Source organism: Terrapene carolina, unplaced genomic scaffold (genome assembly GCF_002925995.2).
Source record: "Terrapene carolina triunguis isolate 2854851 unplaced genomic scaffold, T_m_triunguis-2.0 Scaffold58, whole genome shotgun sequence".
NCBI classification, from domain to species: domain Eukaryota; kingdom Metazoa; phylum Chordata; order Testudines; family Emydidae; genus Terrapene; species Terrapene triunguis.
In genome coordinates this window covers 94,851,769-94,877,129 of record NW_020664409.1, presented here as the reverse complement: position 1 = coordinate 94,877,129, position 25,361 = coordinate 94,851,769, and the positions used below count along the sequence as shown (strand labels likewise).

At 43.8% G+C, this 25,361-nt stretch overlaps 1 protein-coding gene across 1 annotated transcript; it reads right to left on the bottom strand.

Moving 5' to 3' along the window:
• Positions 1 to 8,504: 8,504 nt before the first annotated feature.
• TRIB1 (tribbles pseudokinase 1) lies at positions 8,505 to 15,687 on the bottom strand. The gene is made up of 3 exons (XM_024192590.2): positions 14,961 to 15,687; positions 13,167 to 13,459; positions 8,505 to 10,757 (listed from the first exon to the last, which is right to left on the bottom strand). Exons 1-3 carry the CDS (start codon positions 15,294 to 15,296, stop codon positions 10,289 to 10,291), a joined length of 1,098 nt encoding a protein of 365 aa, XP_024048358.2. The 5' UTR covers positions 15,297 to 15,687; the 3' UTR covers positions 8,505 to 10,288.
• Positions 15,688 to 25,361: the final 9,674 nt, after the last annotated feature.

Below are 25,361 nucleotides of genomic sequence, written 5' to 3'. Positions count from 1 at the left end.
GCAATATCTGTCACCTCTCCCCTCTAGACTGGTTACGTAGAATCCTGGCCCCTAATAATACATAAACTTCATACAATGAGGTCGTTCAAGGATATTGCAGGAAATTGCCATATTTGGCACACACACGTTATGATCTCTTCCAAAAGCGGACACTGCTTCCTGGAGGAATCTATCTGACAGTCCATATTAGTTGCAAATGTACAACAATGTCAAACAAAACCTTTTGCAGGGGTTACAAAGGCCACTGCTTTCCCTGTCACCATCCCTGCGCTGTCCCCGGGCCCAAGAGAGACGAGCCCCTGGATGAAGGGCAGCGCAGCTGAGTGAAGCTGAAGCTAGACAAGATGGAGGTCACACAGGTGGGAAAAAAGGAAATATTTTAAAGAATGGGGGCTAATATAATATTACCCTTAACTGAAGGCCTCTGTCCTCCAAATGTGCATATCCTCTAGTCTTTTCAATGCTTTTCCATTACCGTTTGCATTGCCTAGCTGCCCCAGCCAAGGTCAGGACCACATTGCGCTAGACGCTGTACAAATACATCATAAGACAAGTAGGAACAGATTTTTAAAGGTATTGAGGTGCCTAAAGATGCAGACAGCTGCCTAGTGGGATTATCATAAGCACCTATGTACCCAGCTCCCATTCAAATCAACAGGAGTCAGGGGACCAGGTGCTTTTGAAAAGCCCACTGGCAACTATCTTCAACTCTAGGCACCTAAATACCTTGGTAAATCCGGCCTATGGAGCTCGCACTGAAGACCTGACAACCTAAATTGACAACGCAGGCCAAGGGTGGTGCTGGGGGAGCTCCTCTGTCTGGCAGCGAGTTGAAACCCACCCCCCTTGGAATAGAGATGCTTCCCACAGCCTTTGGGGAGGCAGGGCTTTACCCAGGAATCCCTCCAACACCATTATCTGTAAGAATCACTTGTATCAACAACAGTCATCTTTGTCAGCAAACAACTCAGCCCATCAGTCACCCACTTGGGGCCTCTTCTCTTTGGGCTAGGGTGAACATATTTCCCAAAGGGAAAATGGGACACCGTGTGGGGCTGGCCTGAGCATCTTGCCTGAGCCCCCACCGACGGGACTGGCCCGACCCACTTGCCCAAGCCCCTCTCCCCGCATGGGGGGCAGACAGGGCTTGGGCGAGCAGTGATGCACATACTAGATAGGGTGACCATATTTCTCAAAGGCTGGGACTGGTGTCGCTGCTCACTGGAGCCCTGCTCCCCCCCTGCGCGGGGCTTGCATCACCGCCCACCCGCCCCACCTCTGCATGTTCCTCCACATCCCACTTTTTTGACAAAAGCTCCTTGTGTTGATATTGAGTGCCCCCCCACCCCGCAACTCCCCCCTCACCACACACACACACATCCATGATAACTACATTCATCCGGAACAACTGTCGAGAACTAGACTGAAACTGGTGAGAGCAGAAGGACCGCGCTTTCTCGGTGGCTTGCACACATGTGAAATGCCCTTCCACAAGAGACTCGCATGAGAGCTCACCCTCTCAGGATGAAATGCAAATTCCAGCTCCTCCCCACAACCCCGGGGAAAGAAGAAGAAATGCTTGAGAAAAATGTTACTAAGTCAGTAAATAATTCTAGAGGAGAAGGCGAAGTTCCTCTAACACGTGCTGTGGAAAGAAGAACTATTTACTGACTTTCTCTCTCTCTCTCTCTCTCTTTTTTTGGTCCGCTGCTCAGATGCAGGGACAGATCCTCAGCTGGTGAAATAGGTGCCGCCCCATTAACATCCAGGCGGCCATTTACGTCAGCTGAGGGCCTGGCCTCTAAGAAAGTAATGAGGAATAGATACATAGAGTTCACAGGACTGCCAACCCCACATGTTCCAAAAGCACGAATCAGGCCCCCAGAATTATTAGATGGGTTTAAAAATCTCGAGCTTGTCAAAAAAATACATTTTGGGTTCTTTTTTATTTGCCTTCTGACGGTTTCAAGCATCTCTTCACAACCAGGCGACCCGAAACTTACTTTTTTCTGTTTTATAACTAAAAGTTGAGCTGCTCACAGAACATTCGACCTCAGCAGCCGGGGTTTTAACTAAGACATCACTAAGCACAAGACCCAGGATAAAAATGCAGGAGTTGGCAACACCAGTTTGCAGTCCACAGGCCTGAATCTCCATTGCCCTGCACTTTGTGCAACCATTTACCCCAGTGCCAAATGAGTGCAGAATAGTCCCACGCCAATCTGGTCATGTTTTTCACCCACACTTACACGGGTACAAATGACTACACAAGATATAAGGTAAAGAGAATCAGGCCACCTTGTCTTCTGATAGTGAATGTGATTTAATTACAGTTTGCTTTCTATCCATAATCTTTCTGGGTGAAATCCTGGTCCCACTGAGTTTTGACATGGACTTCAGTGGGACCAAGATTTCACCCTCCATGTTTTACAGCCTACAATTTGAATTTAGCATCAAACTTGCCCCTAGATTATACCCAAGACTTTCATCTGGATACCGAGCACCAAATCCTGCTTGCCTTATCCACACACATGGTCTCTCTCTGACCTACTACTTCCTCAAAAGTATTTAAGCTCCTAACTTCCATTGAAATCCATTGAGAATCTGGGGCTCTGAGCCTTATTCTGCAACCGTGATCACAACGAATAGCATTTACTCACAGGAATAGTCCCACTAACTACTTGCAAAAGCAGGCCCTTTGACAGGAGTTAGGCAAGCAGGATTGGGCCCCGAGCTATTTTGATTTTTTTTTTTTCTACTGGCTGGTTGCACCGTGAAACCTTTTAACATTTAAACAGCGGCAGCTCTACAAACCTGACATGTTGAGACTTGACAAGAATATTATTGTAAGGCCCAACAATGATTTTACACTCGGTTACATTTATGGTTTCTGTGACTCATCCACATGTTTACGGATTTGTCACTACTTAGAAGTAAAAAAAAAATCTCTTTAGCGAACACTTCTCTGCAGCAAGACACTGAGTAACCAAGTAGAAACGGACCTGCTACTTTAGGCGATGGCCAGAGTCATTTTCTATGATGACCAGAGCTATATTGGATTTGTTAGGCAATGTCAGCTTTTGCATGCTACATTCCTTGGCTAATAGCCAGTGTTATGTGTAATACTTTAGCCACGCTGTTGTTACTTAATCCTTTCCTAATCTGCAATTTGCGCAAGAGGAGTCAAATCTAAGCAAAGCCACTGAGAACATCTCCACTAATAATTTATCAAACTCAACTTTTGTTGTTGGCTCTGGTTAGCGGAGGTGAATGTTTTCCTGCAACAGAACTGTAAAATAAACAGAGGGTAGCTGATTCATGCTGTGTTTCCATCACCCGCACTCCATATCACCCTGATGGTTCCTTGAATGATAAACCCACATACGTGCTCACAACATGTTACTACAGTATAGTCTCATCTCCTTCTGCAAATTACACATTAATTAGCTATTAATAATAATAGGAGTTGCATGCAGAAATCCACACCCAGTGTGATGAGACTATGCCCTTGGTGTTCAGCAAAGATATTAATCATCCACATTTCAGTGTGAGAAGACAAACTCCATTTGTCTCTGTATAATCAGGCAAGATGAGTAAAAGTCCCTTGAGCTGAAAGTGCATTTGCACCCCTTTGGCCCATAACTTTAGTGTAAAGAAAAGTGTTACCTCTTGTTCTATGAATTTTATTTATTTTAGTCTTCTGTGCACTGCTTACTGTTGTTAGAAACATGATTGCTTCATACAGTTATGTTTATGTTTGTATGTAATTGATACCTCTGCTGCTCCTGCTTCAAAGCCAAATTTGGAAGTGGAGTGCTGCACATCAGCTTGGTTATCTGGTTAAATACTGTAAATAAATACATACAAAGCAGAGAAAACTATCAAGTTTTCATTAAGGCATTTTTTAAAGAGATGGTTCCATTTTGTTTTTCTTGCTATAAACTTTAATCCTGAAGGATTCTAATTTTGTGGTAACAATTTGACCTAGGCTGAAATGTGGCATAGGGACTTCACTCTGAGAGCAAATATTTTGTAAGTTATGAACGTATTATAAAAAAATGTTGCAAATTTTGCAGCACTTCTACCATCAATAGGTCAAAAAGGGTTTTCATTTAACAACGAACTTTGGCCACAGATTAATCAGAATGTGACCTTATAAGGTAACTAGCAAAAAGAATTTAAATAGTCAAGATATTTTGCATATGTGTGACATGATATTCGTTAAAAAAAGTATTTGCATAGCACATTCACACAGTACTGTATATATGCTGTGCCATGCTAAGCAATATTTTTTCTGATGGAACCTAACAGCATTAAAAAAAGAAGTTGACAAATATATTTTTGTATAAAAAGAGCATCTGAATAGAAACTTGCGTAATAAAATACTGATTGAAATATGTATTTTTAAAATTCTCTCTCAGTCATGGACTTAATCCGCTAAAGCAGAACTATAAAAGAGCACATTACACAGCTTTAGTATTCAGTCAAGTGGAATTAATTTTAAACTTGTGCATCTTTATGAAATAACACCATTCTTTTCATTGACAACAAATTCGGGCAAAAATATATTTAATGAGCACTAAGGATCTCTCCTAAAAAAATCAGCACTTTTTTTTAAACAGATAAAACTGAAAAGGTTTTAATATGTCCAACTATGTCTATGTATAGCCTGAGAAATATCACCTGCTGTTCAAAGATCCAGGAACAGGTGGCTGGGATAAGCAATTTTACCCTTAACTCTGTGTTTGCCGCTCTTTGCCGGTTTTAGTCAAAGCACTTAGATTATTCTAATTTACACTTCTTTGCCATTGTTTATTTTTTTAAAATTACAAATAAGTTAAAATTGAAGATCAATTTAGATCTGAAAATAAGAATAATCTGTTTAAAGAACTGTATATTGGCAAACTCAATGGAACAATGCTTTCGTTGCCAATGTTACAAGCTTCTGAGCAACCTCACCTCCACTTGTACTCTGTGGAAAATCAATAGCAATTGAAGGCTCTCAGCACAACCTAGGTTTCAGAGTAGCAGCCGTGTTAGTCTGTATCCGCAAAAAGAACAGGAGTACTTGTGGCACCTTAGAGACTAACAAATTTATTAGAGCATAAGCTTTCGTGGGCTACAGCCCACTTCTTCGGATGCATATAGAATGGAACATATATTGAGGAGATATATATACACACATACAGAGAGCATGAACAAGTGGGAGTTGTCTCACCAACTCTGAGAGGCCAATTAAGTAAGAGAAAAAAAAAGTTTTGAAGTGATAATCAAGATAGCCCAGTACAGACAGTTTGATAAGAAGTGTGAGAATACTTACAAGGGGAGATAGATTCAATGTTTGTAATGGCTCAGCCATTCCCAGTCCTTATTCAATCCTAAATTGATTGTATCTAGTTTGCATATCAATTCCAGCTCAGCAGTCTCTCCTTGGAGTCTGTTTTTGAAGTTTTTCTGTTGTAAAATAGCCACCCGCAGGTCTGTCATTGAATGACCAGACAGGTTAAAGTGTTCTCCCACTGGTTTTTGAGTATTATGATTCCTGATGTCAGATTTGTGTCCATTAATTCTTTTGCGTAGAGACTGTCCGGTTTGGCCAATGTACATGGCAGAGGGGCATTGCTGGCACATGATGGCATATATCACATTGGTAGATATGCAGGTGAATGAGCCCCTGATGGTATGGCTGATGTGATTAGGTCCTATGATGATGTCACTTGAATAGATATGTGGACAGAGTTGGCATCGGGCTTTGTTACAAGGATAGGTTCCTGGGTCAGTGTTTTTGTTCAGTGATGTGTGGTTGCTGGTGAGTATTTGCTTTAGGTTGGGGGGTTGTCTGTAAGTGAGGACAGGTCTGTCTCCCAAGATCTGTGAGAGTGAGGGATCATCTTTCAGGATAGGTTGTAGATCTTTGATGATGCGCTGGAGAGGTTTTAGTTGGGGGCTGAAGGTGACAGCTAGTGGTATTCTGTTATTTTCTTTGTTGGGCCTGTCTTGTAGGAGGTGACTTCTGGGTACCCGCCTGGCTCTGTCAATCTGTTTTTTCACTTCAGCAGGTGCGTATTGTAGTTTTAAGAATGCTTGATAGAGATCTTGTAGGTGCTTGTCTCTGTCTGAGGGATTGGAGCAAATGCGGTTATATCTTAGAGATTGGCTGTAGACAATGGAACGTGTGGTGTGTCCTGGATGGAAGCTGGAGGCATGTAGGTAAGTGTAGCGGTCAGTAGGTTTCCGGTATAGGGTGGTATTTATGTGACCATCGCTTATTAGCACAGTAGTGTCCAGGAAATGGACCGCTTGTGTGGATTGATCTAGGCTGAGGTTGATGGTGGGATGGAAATTATTGAAATCATGGTGGAATTCCTCAAGGGCTTCTTTTCCATGGGTCCAGATGATGAAGACGTCATCAATGTAGCGCAAGTAGAGTAGGGGCGTTAGGGGACGAGAGTTAAGGAAGCGTTGTTCTAAGTCGGCCATAAAAATGTTGGCATACTGTGGGGCCATGCAGGTACCCATAGCAGTGCCGTTGACTTGAAGGTATATATTGTCCCCAAATGTGAAATAGTTGTGGATGAGGACAAAGTCACAAAGTTCAGCCACCAGGTTAGCTGTGACATTATCGGGGATACTGATACTTCAGCACAACCTAGGAGGCACTTATCATTTTGCAGGTTCAGGGTGAATGCGATGACTAGCTAAGAAAAAGAAAGAGACTCATCCAGTCCTTGCCCAAAAGGTCACATTGGGAAATGCATAAATTGTGGCGCTCTTAAAAAAAAATACTTCATGCCTCATCTAAATAAAAGTTTCTCACACCCACCATGGAAGTTTTAGTTACTTAATATGCATTGTCTTTCGACATGCTCTGAAACTTCATGTACAGTAATGCATGAACTATGAGGTTACAAAGCAACAACAATTTATTCTGCTGTCAGAATGGATGTTATGTTATAATCCTTAAAGCAACACTCAGGTTGTTTGCAGTCGTTGCTACCATTTGCGCTTATTCTAATTGCTCAACAGTGCAATGCATGTGAGAAAAAGTCATGGGGCAGCCCAGACACTGGCCTAATCAGGGTGATTTAATTGTAGGAGAAAAAAATGTTTTGAAAGCTTTCAAGCATTTATCAAAGCCCAAACCTCCTGCAATTATTTGATAAAGATGCATCAGGGCTTCTGTCCAAGATACAACTCATGGTAGGGTTGTGGGTAATTTAATCAGACTACCTAGGTAGTGTGTATATTTATACACGTCTTATGAGGATAACTTTAGCAAAGTAACTTGAGGTATTTTGGTGCCTGACGTACACTCAGCAAGCACATGGAAAATATGCTGACTGCATATATAAGTAGTCTCTCGGAATGGGAGACTAGGAGCAATGAAGGTAAAGACACTTTCCTTTGTATTGACCAATTACTTCACCTCTTCTCCCCTTCAGTTCACTCTTTAGAAGGGAGATCTAGAAGGTATAGTTTGACACAGGCAAAGATTTTGCATAGAGTGGCTGCACTGGTAAACAGATTTAAACTCCAAGGACAACATTAACAACGGGGAAAGGTATAAATAAAAACTAAGAATGCCTTCTTCCTCTATACTTGATAATGACGACCTCACCATTCCTGGGTGGGTTACAAGGACAGCTCTCTCTAAGGAAGGTGCACTCTATAGCTTTGAGATAGTTACTATTTATATTCCTCATCCTCGTGTGTCCAAGAAACACGTCTATCTGTATTTTCATTTCATTTTAATAGGCACACAAACCATCTTCTGCATTGACTAGTGGAAGTAGAAGCAAGATTCCCAGGTTTAATTCACAACTGACTTGGTATGTGCCCTTGGGCACATGATTAAACATTACATTTTCAAAAATCAGGTCCTACTTTCAGCTGCTCAGATCTGATTTTCTAGTGGCTTGCACCTCATGTAGCCATGTCCACCTGTGCAAAAATTACAGCTTTCTGACATGGTGGTGCTTTACACCCGCAGTGCAGATGCAAATAGCCATGCAAAGTGCAAAGTAATGGCATTCAGATCCTTGTTTCTCCAGGTGGGTATCCAAACACGCACACATCCAAATTAGAAGCTGCTTTTGAAAAATCTGAGCCTTAAACCTTTCTGTGCCTCAGTTTCTCCATCTGAAGAATAGGTCTAATACCACTTAACCTATTTCACAGGGCTCTTGTGAGATATACTGAATTACTGTTTCCCCAAAGGCCTTTGAAATCCTTGGAGAAAGGTGGTACGAGCCATATTCCGCAGTCCTTACTCAGGGACAGCTTACACTAGGGAAATTTGCTTGAGTGATGACTGCTGGATTTGGCACTAAGTGGAAAGCATTATCTCCCGTGTGACCAAACAGCCACACAACTGTAGGTTAACAAAGCATCTTCAAGACCAAAATATACTTTAGATTAATATGATACGTCTAAATAAGTAGATAAACTTAACCTCAAGACATATAAAACATAAAATTGAGAACAAACATTTATGAAACCAGGTTTATTAAAACTTTTCTACAAGTCAGACTTTATCATCTAGGTTTCCACATATATACATATGTACAGACTGGACATAGTGTTTTTAGCTTTTGTGGCAGCTTTTCCACCAATATATACAGATTTACTTTTTTTAGGTTTAAACTGTATCACAGATACAAATGTCAAGCAATCATGAGAGATTTAGTGCAATAGAGTTACTTCACCCTTCTCTAATGCTCATGATTCTGTCAAGTTAGTATTGCCAACAATAATTCACATTAAACTGCTCTTCGACACCTCGGTTATTAGGACACACAAACAACAGCAACTCCCTCCCCCCTCAAAACAGTAAGATATATGTACAAAGTACACAGTACATGAGGTATACATAGCATTCTCACAATGCATGGTGGTACTGTAGCTTGCCAGGGGTTAGTCCTTAAAATAACTGCATCATTATAGTGCCATTCTGTCAATGTACAGCATAGTCATTTACCCGTTTAACAAATTCATTTTAGGAACTGTGTATATGTCATCTTAGTGAACCACTTTTAATACAAGTTGATATTTCTGTACATCATCAACCAGGCACACACATGAAACAAAGCAGAAATCTTAGTCAGGACTAGGCTTTACTTATCCCTGACCCAGGAAAGTAATGATTATTTAGATGTATTCATTATCCACATAAATTTGAAATATTATGAATAATCATGCAAAAAAAAAAATTAAGAAAAACAAATGTAGCCAGAGGCAGATGATACACCTGAATAGTCAAGACGGATGTCTGGAGAATTTAAGTTTCAAGACCAACCAAGTTTTTGTACAGGATTTTAAACCTAAGAGACAGTGCTTTGTAGAACTGAGCCAACAGGAAAACAGAAGGGTTCACATATACTGTACAAGACCCTTCTCTCTCTTTTCCAAGACAAGGTGCTCCAACCTATGGTGTTGTGTTTTGGTACACGGACATGTGCTGGCACCCTGAGCTTAGAAGGGCATAGAATTATATATTCTTTGTCACAGTTAGGCTTAAATAAATTAAAAATGCATTTTATGTTCAGGGAGACGGTATTATATGAAATCCAACTGAGAGGCCAGGTATCTTCTTCTCCTTAAAGGGTTACTGGACTAATCTGCCAAAAGCAGTAGAGGAAGACAACAGTGTACATTTCATTATGGATGGATCTTTAATAGCTTCATATAATATACCTGCTAATAGCAGGATCTACCTGACAAGTGAGCAGGTTGTTGGACTTGGTGGGTCAAGACCTCCCTCCACCATTAAAGTGCACTTATAGTCAGAAAGTTACTCTATAAAACTGGCAACAAGGTGCTCCTTACTGTTTCCTCTCATTAATTTCCATGTCAGATTTGGTCTTCCCTCATTTAGTATTTTCACCATCAGGGCTACATATTCCACTTAATACCTATGTGGGAAAATGGGAGGCCTAGCTTCTTTTTGTCTGTCTCTTACACCACCAATAATAAGATTCTGCAATCAAAGATCACCCGGCAGTTGGGTGGTGGATGATGATGCACGAGGCAGAATAGATTCCAGCTGGCTCTTCCACAGCTGTACCGGCCCTGCAGTGCTAATAAGCACTTGCCAGCTAAGTAAGCAGCTATGACTCTGGATCCGCTGAGTAAGTAGTTGCCTGCCTTGTTTATTTACTTGTTTTTTAAACATAGTCACTTTTCTGATTATAATGACACTTTAGAATGCTGTGCATTTATAATGTGGAAAATGAAACCCTAAAAAGATGCCATGTGTGAGAACTGTATGAGGTTTTTGGAGATTTCAGGACTAACAGAAGAAGGAACTTATATCATCACTGTCTCCAGGATGCTCTGGAACAACTTGATCAGAAGTTCCTATATCCTGGTCTACATATCCAGGTTCCAAAACTGCTTCAAACCAAGGATGAAGCAAGATCTCTGGAGCAGTGAGTCTTTCTGAGGGTTCCCGTCTCAGCAGGCTACGAATGAGGCATCTGGCTTTGGGAGAGACATGATCAGGAATACAGAACTGTCCACGGCGGATTTTAGAAAACAGAGTACTAGGGTCTGAGTCATGGAAGGGATAGCGTCCTACTAGGAGGGTATACAGCATTACTCCTAAACTCCAAACGTCAGCTGATTTTCCAGAGTAGGTCCCTGTTGTGTTTAAGATCTCAGGGCTGACATATGCTGGGCAGCCATGTTTATCTGACAGAGCATCATCTTCCCCCTTGATGATGTGAGTGTCTTCTAGGCTTTCTAGTCTCAGCTGAGTCCTGAGGAAGAGAGAAACAGATGTATGGGTTACAAAACTGTTTTAATAATGAGCACAGAGATAATTTAACACACAAGGCTGTCTGCTGTTACAATCCCTACCGCAGTCCTGTGACCAAAGGGAGAAAAACTTAGCTGTGAAAATGTAGCAGAGAAACTCAGAGTGCTAGCCTAGACCTGATCCAGGTGCAAGAAAGGTACAGCTAGAGTATCAATGTCATACCATACCGCATACTATGGGGGAAATAATGTTATTCATAGCCTCTCTATTGTTAAAATTCCACAATCGAGGAATACCACTGAGTGCCATTCTACCTAGATTGTACTGTAACTGCGCTTGGTTAATTTACTACAGTGTTATTACTATTTCCAGTTTAACCATGAGAATGCACCATACAGCAGCACGCTTTTTTAAATCTCAAAGTCCGGATCCCTTTTGCACACACAATGGTGATTAATCCTCCTGCTCATTTATATTTTTTTCCAGATGACATCACCTGTCATGCTTCAATGGCCATCTCTTCTGCAGGTATAGGCTCATCCTAGTTCCTAACTGCACAGGTTAAGTAGAAAGGTTTTACATTAGCTGAGCGGCCATTCCTTTGCTCTTGAATGGCTTTGTTCTGCCTTACAGCTTAATGGTGCGTAAATGCATTAACTGCAGTGTGTCCTCAATGTGACTTCCTATCGTAATGTAAAATACCCATGGGTTCTGTAAACGGAAACTATGACTCAGCCTCTGCTGTTGGCCTCCGATTGGCTGCTGTAGCACTAAAACACTGCACCTGTGCTTCTTAGACTAAGAGAGTCTCTTTACATTGCTTAACCCTCTTGTTACCAAATTTGACGCATATGACATTAGCCTGTGCAATGCTTATTTCCAAATTAGAAAAACTGTGTGCAATCTAACATTTCAGCAAGGGTTTTATCTTATCATAGGTGGGAAAACCTGCAACAGTTTCCTTCAAGGGTGTTACTATTTTGTAGGTTAACATATATCTTTCCTGCTTTAAAAAAAAAGAGGCAGTGTTGGAACAGCTATCCTGCTTTGTGCATTAATAAATTAAAACTTAAGAGATACTAGCCACGTTAAAATTATTTTAAAAAGTAAATTTTCTTATGTTTTATTGGGACCTTAGTTATTACTAGTGAAAGAATTTTAAAAATGTTCTTCTCATGGTTAATGTTGTTTACTCACTGCAGTTTTCACTAGAATAAAACTAGTTCCTTTCAGTTTTGCATTGGGCCATGTGGCAACGCCAGGGCAGCAGACACTGCACAGAAATGTTTGCTTAAACATCTTTTTCCTGTCTGAATAATTAAAAAAAAATCAGAAATAGTTCTACCAACCTAGATTTTATAAATCTAGTTTTTACAAAGCCTATACTTTGGGCTAAATTTGACTAGACAGTGTCTCTTTAAGCCATACGTTCTACAAGGAGCTCATTTAACATTTGGGTTCTCAACATAAGATGTAAACCTCCTTCAAGATGCAACATTATTTACCCCATTTTAATCCCTTCATTTCTTTCTTTGTGTGTGTGTGTGTGGGGGGGGGGGGTTACCACATGCAAAGTATACCACATTATGTGGCACTTAGGTCTTAAAATAGGGAGCCTGTCCTCTGTAGAGGAGGAGAGATAAAAGCTTCTACTTTCACTCTAAGTGTAACTTGGAGTAGATCGACTCCAACTATACTAACAAGAGTGATGGAAATGCGATTTTACAGATCCCTTCTGCAAAAGAAATTGAAAACTGAGGCCCTCATCCTGCTATGAGATCTGTGCTGGTAGATCCTTGCTCTGATTTCAGTGGGGCTTTGTAAAGGGACAAGAGTCCATCTGCAAAGATCCAATTACAGTACTGCAGCCTAGATTTTTTACACCTTTGTTTTTAAGTCAAAGTTGTTTTCCCTTTGTTTTATAATGCCCCAGCCTCGTTTCATTTACTGTCTGTGCCTTTTTCTCATTTCACTTTGAATCTGATGTTCAAATGCAATGTATTTTGACATCTGGAGCTAATAAGTTCTCAAATCGTTATCTGTTTGTACACCAAACAGTTTAATCTGAGCAGCTGCTGAATCAGACAGGAACTTATGCGAGGTAAGTTGTACACAGTCAAACTCGAAGGAAAAATAAATATTTACAAATCAGAGTTATGACATGTTAGGTGTGCGCATGCACCCCCCGCCCTCCCCCGCACACCAAGTTGTGCACAGGACAATTTGCAGAGGACAGCTGGTTTAGAACCCTATTTCACTTCTCTACAGTGTTTTCCCCCCAAAGAAGCTGCCTTTCCTCTAGTCCGCTCAGAAGGTTTTGCAGAACTTTGATTCACTTGGATAGAGTTCTCCTCTAGAAGCTATTCCTCTCCGCCACCTCCACAAAGGCCACTCAGTGAGCATTGCTTACCTTTCTTCAGTAGAAAAGACAAATTTCCTGAGCTTGAGGTCACCCAGCACAATGGCCGATTGGTGGCAGTGAGCTACAGCTGAGACGATCTGCTTGAACAGCTTGGCAGCCTCCTCTTCTCGCAGCCTTTTACAGCTCCTCACATAGGAGTGCATGTCCCCAAAGTCCTTCTCAAGGAAGACATAGGCCTTGGTGTCCCCCAGAATCACTTCCACTACCCCAGTGATATTTTTATGAGATGGCAGCTGAACATAAAGTCGAATTTTGTCCTGGTAGTGTTTGAGAGGGAACACCTGTAAAGACGAAATTTAAAAAAAGGATCTCCATTACCAGGAGTGCTAAAGCTGGTCTACCATACAACAAATTTCCATGGACAATGCTGAGACAACTCGATGGGAGCCAGCCCTCAATATCAACTATGTTAAAAGCCGCTACTGAGATACTTTCCAAAAATATTCAGATATTGTTAATCTGAAGGAGAAGAAAACTTTAAGAACAACCGATGTTTTTGCCTTTCAGTTACTCTGAGGTTTCACACAAGGGTGATTATGGTTACACTGTAAAGTCCTAGTATGCAAACTACAATAGGCAAAAGGATTAAACCCACGGATGTTTAATTCAGGGAATGGCAGGCAGGCAGATATTTTGTAAGGATTTGACAGTGTTCTCTTGATGATGTGCTAAGCCTGGTTAAAAGTTACTCACATCCTAGGCCTGACTGGAATCAGTGATACACATGGAATGTCATCATTTCTATTCATTTGATATCTCCATGGAGAAACTTGGATACACAACTTACAATTCCCACTCCTCTTCCTTTGTTACCCAATATTACAGTCATTAAAACCTCCCCCCTTGTCCCAAAGATGCCTTTAGGCCCATCTGCCAAGGAAGGATTAGAAAACACTCCTGATCATCATTACTGCCAGGCAGCAGGTGGCAGCAGTAAACTCAAGAGTCAGCAACTAGCCCATTCAGAAATAGGTCCAAGAGAACAGACAAGCATAGTGTGTTCTTTAAAAGCCCTGCTGACATCTCATGGAAAACTCTGCAAGCAGGGTTAGTCAGGAACAATTCTGCTGTGTGTCATTGTCAGGGGACAGAGGGAGGGAGCAGTGCTGATGGGGCTCCATTTGGCCCTCTCTTTTAATCTACAGTATTTGCATGGAAGACTGTTGGTTTCTCCTGAATCTGTGTTTGCTTCCCATCTTTTTATTTCTCACCTTACAAGCCACAGTCCTCTCCACATCTACTAACTATAGCGACAGTTACTGTAATCCAATGAGATCTGAGCGGGGAGCCCGATATCGCCTAAGTGCGGATCTAGGCAGTGTAGGCAGCTCCACTTAAGAGAGCAGATCGAACTTTTCTCATCGGCGAAGCCCGGCTCGAAACTCACCAGAACTCCACCCTGCACCCCAGCCTGGCACCGCTTTACCAGACCTAAGCGCTCGGCTGGGCCAGTCCCTGACTGCCACCGCCTCCCCATCCCACCGGGCTGCCCATCCCCGAGCTCCGTGGCTGGCACAGATCAATGGGAGGGCGGTGGCGGCAGAACACTGTGTATAGTGGGGGTGCTGAGAGCCACTGAACCAAACTGCAAACCCTGTATCTGATGCAAACCCCTTCAAGCCGGGGGTGCAGCAGCACCCCCCCCCGCACCCCTAGCTCCAGCACCCATGGGGGAGCCCAAAGCCTGCAGTGTCCGGGCTGGGCGAGGGAACAGTAGCTGGTCTCCAAACCCCCCTCCCCAGCAGGCGGATCCCCCCGGGGCAGCGGGCGCCTGGCGCTTACCTTGCAGCGCAGCTCCTGGCCCGTGTGGATGTTGAGCGCCCGGGACACATGCTCCCTGTCGGCCAGGGGCAGCAGCAGGTAGCCGGCAAGGAGGCTGGGGCTCTGGGCGCTGCCCGGCGTGGGGCCGCTGCCCGGCGAGGCGGGGGCGCACGGCGAGCCCGGCGCGCTGAGACAGTCCGGGGGGCTGCTGGGGCACTCGGAGAGCCGGGGGCACTTGGCCGCTGGGGCGTCCTCGCTGGAGCCGTCCTGCAGCAGCAGCCGCTTGGAGGGGGCGCTCCGGCATCGGGCGGCCGGCAGCAGGAGTGCCGGGCTGCGGGGCTGCGTCTTGCGGCTCATGGAGACGGAGAGGCGGGGGGCGCTCCCAGCCGGGCGGGCAGAGGGCGGCGGCACACGGCGGAGAGCGGCCAGGCGAGCGGCTTCCCAGCGGGCTGTCCCCGGCCTGGGGCGCGCCCCAGGCACATGTAAGGTAGGGGGGCTCCCGCGGCAGGTCCCCGCGGCAGGCGGCGGGAGCTGCTGCTGCGGCAGCGAAGGGCTCCGCGGCGCGTCCCCCAGAGTCGAGCGGGGCAGAGCTGCGGGCGGATCGGTGCCTCTCGCCTCCGGCTCGGCGTGTGTGTGCAGCGAGCGCAGCGCAGCGCAGCCAGCCCGGGCTGTGCCCTCCCGGCGTGACTCACCCCGCACACTCACGCGCAGGTTATCTGTCAACAGGGCAGGGTTGTGCAACGGCGAGGATGGCACATCCACCCCCCCCCCCTTCCCTCGCCCGGTCTCCCCCCGCGCCTGCCTCCAGCGCGCCGAGCGGCAGCAGCCTGGAGCTTTTTCCACAGCCGCTGCCAAAGGCCGGAGTTGGAGATCTTAAAAGTTCGCTTGACGCAAGGGGAAGTGGGCAGGGGCCAGAGGAGCCAGGCCCGCTCTCATTGGTGCTCCCACCTCATTCAGAACACAAGGGATGACTGGGATGGGCAAAAGCGGCTCTCGTGTATCACACCGCGTGCATGCAACGGGGGGTGCATGCAGCTCTGGTGTGTCAAACTCCAGCAATGTAGGCGCGGGGGGGGGGGGGGGGGGGAGGTGTGCTTACAGCTCTGTGTCACCCTCCAGCAGTGCATGCAGTCGGGGGGGGGTGGTGCATGCAGCTCTGTGTTACCTTCCAGCAGTGCATGCAGTGTGTGTGCTGGGTGCATGCAGCAGGGATGCATGCAGCTCCGTTGTGTCCCACTCCAGCAGTGAATGCAATTGCTTGTCAGACCCCAGCTGGGCATTGCGAGAGGCTCGGATCTGTCACACTCTAGTAACGCATATAATTGTGTGTCCAAGCCCCCCGCCTATCTGAGAGCGTTTCAAACATTAATGGATTTATCTTCACAAAACTCCGGTGAGGCAGGGCAATGTTATTAATCCCGTTTTAATGGGGTATGTACAGAGAGATCAAGTGACTTGCCCAAACACATGCAGAAAGGCTGTAGGCAACGGAACTGTGAACTGAATCCAGATCTCCTAAATCATTGGACACTGCCCTCAGCATAAAACCATCCCCTTCACACCTTGGAATCACCCCTTGCATGACACCCTCCCTGCACAAACTAACGTTGCATGTGTAAAGCTCCAGCACTGCACACAGCTGCATTGCATAGGATTCTGCTGTGTTACCTAGCAACAGTGTATGCAATGCAGCTTTGCATGCAGTTCAGATATAATCTAGCAGTAAGGCATGCAGTTTGACATGGCTTTCTTGTCCCATTCCTACAATGCGGGCAGCTAGGCACTTAAAGTGGTGGCGATATCTATGGCAATGCATTAAACTAGCGATTACAGTATTGTTTTCTCACATCACTGTGGCATTCCATGCAGCAGATACTTTTCATGCCAAAGTTCAGAATGCAGCAACAAGTCGATTATAGAGAACTTTTGATACAAACTGAGACCTGATCTTCCATTTTTTAAAGGTTCAATTTTTACATACAAAAATTGTGCCCACACAATGAATGTGTAAGCGCAAGTCTAAATACTTGTACTCCTTACAACCTGATTATGAGTCCAAGTCTGGTAGTTAGAGGCACCCATAGATAGATATGGAGGCAAAACTGGATCATGTGTTAAAAAGTTGCATGGAGACCACTCTTTTTGAAAACGTGTCCCTAAAAGTGGCATTAACATTTTTTCTACCAGCAGTTTATGCAGCTGGGAAACTGCCAGAAATTTCAAAGGCTTATGCAGTGGCCATCAATCATCATTTTGTTCTTACATATCCAAACTTCAGCAGACATGCAACTCACTTGGCTGGTAGTGCTGGACTTGGTGGACTAGAACTGAGACCTTGCTGTTACTCAGTCCTTGGCCACTTGCTACTGGGAGATGAGACCTGCATCTCTGCCTCCAACAGGTGGCGTTTGAAACAGCTTTCTTGAGATCATGTTTATTTGGAGAAAGCCAGACCCTCAGGGCCTTTCTCCCTGGGGCAGAACAGGTGCTGAGTGGGTTTGTCTACTGCAGACATAACATGACAGGAGGGACATAGCTTGATGCTGGTGGATTTAGTTTGTGCTATCCTGAAGCACAATGAAAGACGGGGTCCTGCAACAAAGTGGATGAGGCTGAACAGAACTTAAAGGAAAGAAAGGCCTAGTGGGGCCACAAAGCAGCAAGACATCCCCCCAAAGTCTAACTCTCCTAAAACTGCTCTAACAAAATAAAAGATATACAGAGATTTCCCTAAAAATGGACCAATGGACACAGCTGAGTTCCTGCTCAGAGTGGATGCACAAGAGACGGACAGGACACACACAAACACCCTCTCCACAACAGACACAAATAGCCCCGTGATAAGCTTCACCAAGGATGGAGACCCATGCAGGCAGTAGAGAATTGTCACGTTTTCCTTCTGCAGCCCATGCCTCCCTCAGCTACCTCTGTTTTCTTTTTCCTCATTAATGGCTTTCTCCACCCATTCAATATATCGGAGGTAAGGATTTTGATTTTGATTTTTTTGCATTTGATAACCCAGCTGCGCAACACTGTGAATTAGTGCATAGGTGGGATAGTAAAAAAAGGCTAACCCAGCCAGTGTGGATCTGTGATCACAGCTATACATACTATGGGGTAATACATGTCCCGTTCTATTCATTGTAACTATATTAGTGTCCCCTGCCTTTGTTATTCACTGTTTGCAAATATTCATTTGAACTTATTGTAGAATGGGTGTTTCATATGTTTACCAGAATTTACATGTGAACATGTGTCTGCGTAGGACCAAAAATATTCACTATTTGTCATGCTTCTCTTTAAAAAAGTTTCAATGATCCTGCCGGGTAGAAGAAATAGTACCTTGTGACTTAGGTGACCGATCATACCCTGTGAATTGCAGAGTCAAACTGAACAGCTTGCAAACCACCTGCCGGCTGAAAATGGTGGCTCCAAATTAATAACAAATCGATTGTCAGAAAGCAGGAGGAGCTCACAGATTATTTGCAAATGGAAAAAAAGAGCAACATAGCCAACAAATGTTCCCTACAGATAATTCAGCCAGCTCTAGTTTTGACAGAATTCTTCAGGAGGAAGAAAAACTAAAATGTGCTATTTGCATACACACAAATTCTCTGTAATACAGCACTGAGACTTGGATAGCAGCACAATGGGCCTCTCGTCTACTAAACTGTATGTTCAATTAGTGTAACAGTCCAGATTCTACTCTGCTAATCTATTTTAACAAAATGATGCAAATAAACTAGAGGAGGTCTTTTCCATCTGGAAAGTCTACAATTCAATGAATGCAGGTATTTGTTGCGATTCTTAATAAATAACCACTCTGCAGTTTCATATATGCCTTCAGCTACTTTCAGTGTATTTAAAGAAACATGTGTAACTCTTGTGCTGGATGACTCATAGCATAGCAGGCCCATTAATGTGTTTGAACATAAGAAGCATATGTCAAAAAAGGATTTCCCAGGGGCTGCATTTTCTCTCTTTTCAGAAATACGGTTCTGTTAAAGGTCTGCAGATTGTTTCTGAAGCAGTTCTCTTCATCTCACAAAACATGCTATTTTATGTTCTCTCTCGTAGATGAAATATTCCTAAGTGAAAATCTGACCTTTGTCTTTTGTAATTCTGGGAACTTTGCAAGTTTCATTTGGCTTGTATGATTTAGCTTAAACAAATAGGTTATTTTCTACATCTGAAATAGTGTTGTTTTAGAATAGTTTTTTGGGCTGGGTTGTAATATGTATGGACACTCTGCACAAGACCAATAGCTCCTTTTCTATATATACCGTTTATTCTACTTACTACTCAGTGAAAGAAATTACTGTATCACCTACAAAAAGTGGATTAAAGTTTTTAATCAAAACCCTAACTATGCAGCCATGTGTACAAGATGTGTACTTGCCTTCAGTCCCAAGCCTGCAAAGGGATCCACCCATATGGCCCCTTTATGCCTGCACAGAGTAATACTGTGCTCAATATCCCTTTTAAGGAGAAGTGCCTCATTGAGCAACCATTTGATCTCATTATTAGATCTCTTCTCCTGCCTCTCCACTACCTCTTTGTAGCTTTTTGTGACCCATACTTGCTGCATGAGATCTCAAGTTAGACCAGAGTCCTGCAGACAGCCCAGATTTGCTTGCAGGATCGGAGGCTTAGGTCCTGATCCTGCAAAGACTTATGTATGTGCCGGACTTTATGCGCTGTGATTATTATCATAGTTGATTTGTGTTCCAGTAGTGCCAAGAGGCCCCATTGTGCTGATCACTATGCAAACACACAGTAAGAGACAATCCTATCCCAGAGTTTATAGTCACCTTGAATGGTCCCTTAGAATTGGTGTTAGCTACTTATACTAAACAATCTGTTCCAGCTTGCATTTAGCTTTGACGTTGAAAGAACCTTTCCAGACCTGAAGAAGAGCTCTGTGTAAGCTCGAAAGCTTGTCTCTCTCCCCAACAGCAGTTGGTCCGATGAAAGATATTACCTCACCCACCTTGTCTCTCTACAGTCTAGATAGACAGATAAAGGGTGTGAGAGGAAACTGAAGCACAGAAGAACTGCAAACAGAACCCAAATCCCTGCCTCCCAATCTGGCACTCCGTCTACCCCAAGTCGTCAATGAGATTACTCAATGCTGTGTAAAAGTTAATGCATATGGAAGGGTCTTTTCAGACTCAGGGTTTTAGATCTGTAAAGTGTTCAGGGCAGGGAATGCATCTTTCCTTGTTTCTGTGATCTACCTAGCATAGGTTTGGGCACTCAAACTATAATATTATTAACAAGCATACAGTAGCAGTAAAAGGAGGACAGACATTAATAAACCCATTTAAAAAAAACCATCAGTAGCAGTATGAGTCATACTTGTTGGGTGTCATACAGTTGTCAGAAAGAGTCTGTATTTTGTCCCACAATGTTTCTTCCACATGCTGCACTGTAAAACTGGAAATTATTTCTGTACATTTGTGCTGTTTTGACTGATTCAAGAAATGCCTGAAAAATGTATGCAAATCCTTGCTATTTACTGAACCTGCCTAGCAACGTGTTTTTCAGCCATAGCAGACGAGTGTGCAAAGGGTGACAGTTTGCCCTGCTTAGCAATGGACTTGAATGGTAGCATGCATGCCTGACAGAGGGGGTCTGAAAAGATGACTAAGCATAAGAGGAATTCAAATAAAAGACACGTGAAGAACTACATGCAACGTTTGAGCGTTACGCATTTGCAGAATGTGGGGCCAACAGGTTTTTCATAATACGGCCTTTCCTTTAGCTTTTGTGATTGATCTGTAGATATCATGTGACATGTTTTTAATCATTAGGTCATGTTCCCTTGCTTTAAAAATCAGAAGACATTAACAAGAGTTCTACTTCCTCTCCCTACATTCTCCTTAGTCAGCTCAGCTCCAAGAATACTACAGCAAATAGATTTTTACCTGCTTAGTAAACACCAAAGGTGAAATTCACTCTTGCTCAGCGGGCCAACATTCTGCCTAGGTGGCACTTAAGAGCTATTTGAGGACTTAGGAGGCACACAGGCCTTTGGGCTATTTACCCCTGTGTCATGGACCCTTTGTGCAGGCTAATGCAGCAACAAAGTAGCTGCAAGCCCAGTTTGGCACACGAGGCCCTACAGAAAGCCCTGGCATTGGGGCATTACAGGATGGGTCAGATGTAGACAGGCGAGTGGCTGGGGTAGGTATTGGTGCCCCTCTGCGCCACTTCAGTGTCATAGCGGCACAAAATGAGCGTAGTCGGTGAGACTGCTCTAGTCTGCCAAATTGGCCCCTGGCAACACCCAACTAGGCTAAGGATGCATCTGGCCTGTGTGCTTGCACAGGGATGAATTTCACTCCAAATGCATCTATGAACATTCCCAAGGGATTTATTTAATCCTGTGAGTATCCAGGTGGGTAATGCTGTAAAACATATGTCAGTGCAAAAGAGAATTTACAAACTGAATGCACTGATGCCAGGAAGAAATATTCAATTTGTAGACTAGTTTTACTGTTCATGAACCATAGGAATTAAACATTATGAGCCAAATCCTCAAAAGGGTGCACCATCCGTGCACATACCCAGATTTGTATACCCAGATAGGAGCATTTGTGCACCTAACTTGGCATGCATGCCCTTTGTAAATGCACATCATTTTATCATTTATTTGTGGAGGCACCCACTGTGTGATAAGTGTTTGGAAAGTGCCTAAGGTACCAGCTCTAAGGAGCTCACAGTCTGAGGACGTGACAAAACCTGGCTGTAAAGACTAAATCCTGGGTGATAAAAGAAAGCACGTTGCCTGCTGTGTCCTCTGCTACTGGAATCCTGACTGCGAGGACAGGATTCTTCACTTGCAGCTGTGGTAATGTGCTATGGAATTCATGCTGAAGCTCTTTGGAGAAGAAGCACCCTACACCTCAACTAGCAGCCAGCTAGTTCTTTCTGCTGACCGTGGCATATGCGTTCTGAATGCTACAAAAGATCTAGTAGAATACAGAAAGTTCAGGGCACGGGTGAAAGGCTCCACTCTTTTCCTCCCATGAACACACCAACATGTATTTTTAACTGAAATAGATATTCTTCACTATTCTTGCTTGGCTTTTCTGGCTACATTTCCTGCATCTGCTAAGATTCACACTGTTAAAAAGCAGAGAGAGATTTCTCTGGTGGGTAGTGCTCTGTCTAGGGCTATGTCTACACTATGGGGGGGATCGATTTCAGATACGCAAATTCAGCTACGGGAATAGCGTAGCTGAATTCGACGTATCTGATCTGACTTACCCCGCTGTGAGGATGGCGGCAAATTGACCACCGCGGCTCCCCCGTCGACGGCGCTTACTCCTACCTGGGCTGGTGGAGTACGTGCATCGATTCGGGGATCGATTATCGCATCCCGATGAGACGTGATAAATCGATCCCGAGAGATCGATTTCTACCTGCCGATCTGGGCGGGTAGTGAAGACAAGCCCTAAAATTCCCTTTCCTTGATTTGCTATTTTATTTATTTACAGTAACTTCTGTGGGCAGTCCTTTGCAGCACTTACTCTTGGTCTGCCCTCTCCCATTCATCACTATGGATCAGTCATGTTTCCCTAAACTCAGAAATTGTCTCAGCAAATCCAATTTCCAGCCCCCTTATCTTTAAGTAGTATTGCTTGAGACAACAAAATGACTATTGCACGACCAATCATGTCTCCCTTCTCAAATGCTTGGGACAGACATGTTTCATTCAATGTGTCTCATGTGATGGACAGAGTAAATGTAAATTAGACAGGTCACTTACAATTAAAGTGACTGTCATGGCAAAAAATGAAGTAATAATTTTAGTGATCAGCTAAAAAAGCCATGGCACGCAATTATTTTAGCTAATATTAAATTGCCATTCAAAATATGAAAAGTCAAATATCTTATTTTACACCAGAAATTGTTCCAAGCCATTAATGATATTTAAATTAGTACTGTAATAGCAAAATCTCCATACACTACTAAGCTGGTCATATACAGAGCCACATTTGTAACAATGCATGGGGTTGGTTTATTCAGAGTGATAAAGACCATGACTTCTTACAAAAGAGGAAAAAGACACTATAAGTCATGTTTTCTGCCATGGAAATCACAAACATACTAGAATTATAGATACTAGAACAGGGGTGGCCAACCTGTGGCTCGGGAGCCACATGCGGCTCTTCAGAAGTTAATATGCGGCTCCTTGAATAGGCACCGACTCCGGGGCTGGAACGACAGGTGCCAACTTTCCAATGTGCCGGGGGGTGCTCACTGCTCAACCCCTAGCTCTGCCACAGGCCCTGCCCCAACTCCATCCCTTCCCGCCCCCTCCCCTGAGCCTGCCATGCCCTCGCTCCTCCCTCCTTCCCCCCAGCCTCCTGCACGCCAGGAAACAGCTGATTGGGAGGTGTGGGGAGGGAGGGGGAGGCGCTGATCGATGGGGCTGCTGGTGGGCGTGGGTGCTGGGCATGGGTGGGGGGCTGGGCGTGGGTGGGGGGTTGAGGAGGTGATTGGGGGCTGCTGACGTATTACTGTGGCTCTTTGGCAATGTACATTGGTAAATTCTGGCTCCTTCTCAGGCTCAGGTTGGCCACCCCTGTACTATAATTTAACAACAGATTTTATCCTAGAACAAGATTTAATACACACAACAGAAAAACAAAGTGAAATCAACAAACTTAAATGTAATGACATTCTTATGTACTGCCTTGATTTATGCAGGCGTTCTCAAGCTGGGGGTCGCAACCCCTCAGGGGGTCATGAGGTTATTACCTGGGGATCACAAGCTGTCAGCCCCATGCCTGGTGGGGCTCGGGCTGTCAGCCCCATGCCCACATTACATTTAAATTAATTTAAATTTAAAATCCCTGATTTTAATTTATAAGGGGGTGGGGGTCGCCCTCAGAGGCTTGCTGTGTGAAAGGGGTCATCAATACAAAAGTGTGAGAACCACTGATTTATAGCCTATCTGGAAATGTTGTTAGAGATGGCATTGGCAGGAAATATAAACAGTCCCCTTTGGGGACCAAATCACAACAATGCAGAGTCTCATGAACAGCATCTTCTGACTTTGCGCCTTTCCGATCTAGGGAGCATGAAAGCTTCTTCTGTTATTTGAGGTCTCTTTGAAATTCTCACATTGGAGGTTCAGATTTTAAACCTCACATCATCGTTTTGCTCCAGAAGTTGATTGCATAAGTTAGAACAGTGAGAGAGTGTCTTTCCATTTCCCTTCTGGTCAAGATGATATTATTCATACTGCGTTTACAAGCAGACCGTTCCTTTGATAAACTCCCTGCGCCATTCAGTTCACACGCATGTTTTCAACCTCTGTTTCATGTAGGGTGACCAGACAGCAAGTGTGAAAAATCGGGACAGGGGGTGGGAAGTAATAGGCATCTATATAAGACAAAGCCCCAAATATCGGGACTGTCTCTATAAAATCAGGACATCTGGTCACCCTAGTTTAATGGATTGGAATAAAATCAACATAATCTCTTAAAACAAACTGCCTATTTAGGCCCTGATCCTGGGAAGATTTAGGCAGAAGCTTAAGTTTGTACACTATGGGTGAAATTCTGGCCCCACTCAAGTCAGTGGCAAAATTCAGTGCAGCCAAGATTTCATCCCAGGAGTAATCCCATTGAAATCATTGAGGCTACTCAGACTGTATAAAGTTAAGCACATGCATTGTATTTTGGCTGCTTAATGATCAATTACTTTTCACCTGATATTTATTGATTAGCGACTCAGAGTCAGGTAGCAGAATTTCCCATCTAGGCATATGATTTTCCTATGAGAATTAATTTGGCAATATTTACTCCATTGATTATACCATTAAAAAGCTTTCCTCCCACTACAATTAGTATTTCATTGCCAGAAAAATAACTCATTATCCATGCAAGCATTTGCCATCTTACTTGCAATCACAGAATTTATATCAACAGACATGGTATTTGATTCCTTTGCAGACTAAATCTGTATTTGCAATGGGGTGCCTTCTATTTAAAGCTACTGACTGTAAGGACAAGAAAGTAGGAAGTTACTTACAATTACAGAGCACTTTTCGTTCAGAAGGACCTCAGCTCTAAGGTACTTCCCTCTAAATTACTGCATTTTACCTATTATTGAAATGCAGCTACCCAGTATAGAACATAGTACAGCACAACATACAACCCGAGATCAGTATGCACAGATGTTTAATCAAAGAGGTGATGAACATCTAGTTAAAGCTTGAATGGAATTTAGACAGGGAGTCACTAAATTCTCAAGTTAGAGCTTAGGCCATGATACCAAGTTTTAAACCCTCTACTCTTGAACAAAGTGACATGGAATATTAGTGACTACAGGTAGTGAGAACCTCTGTTTGACATCTCCTCAGCAATAGGGTGACCAGATAGCAAGTAGCAAGCATTCTTCCAGGCT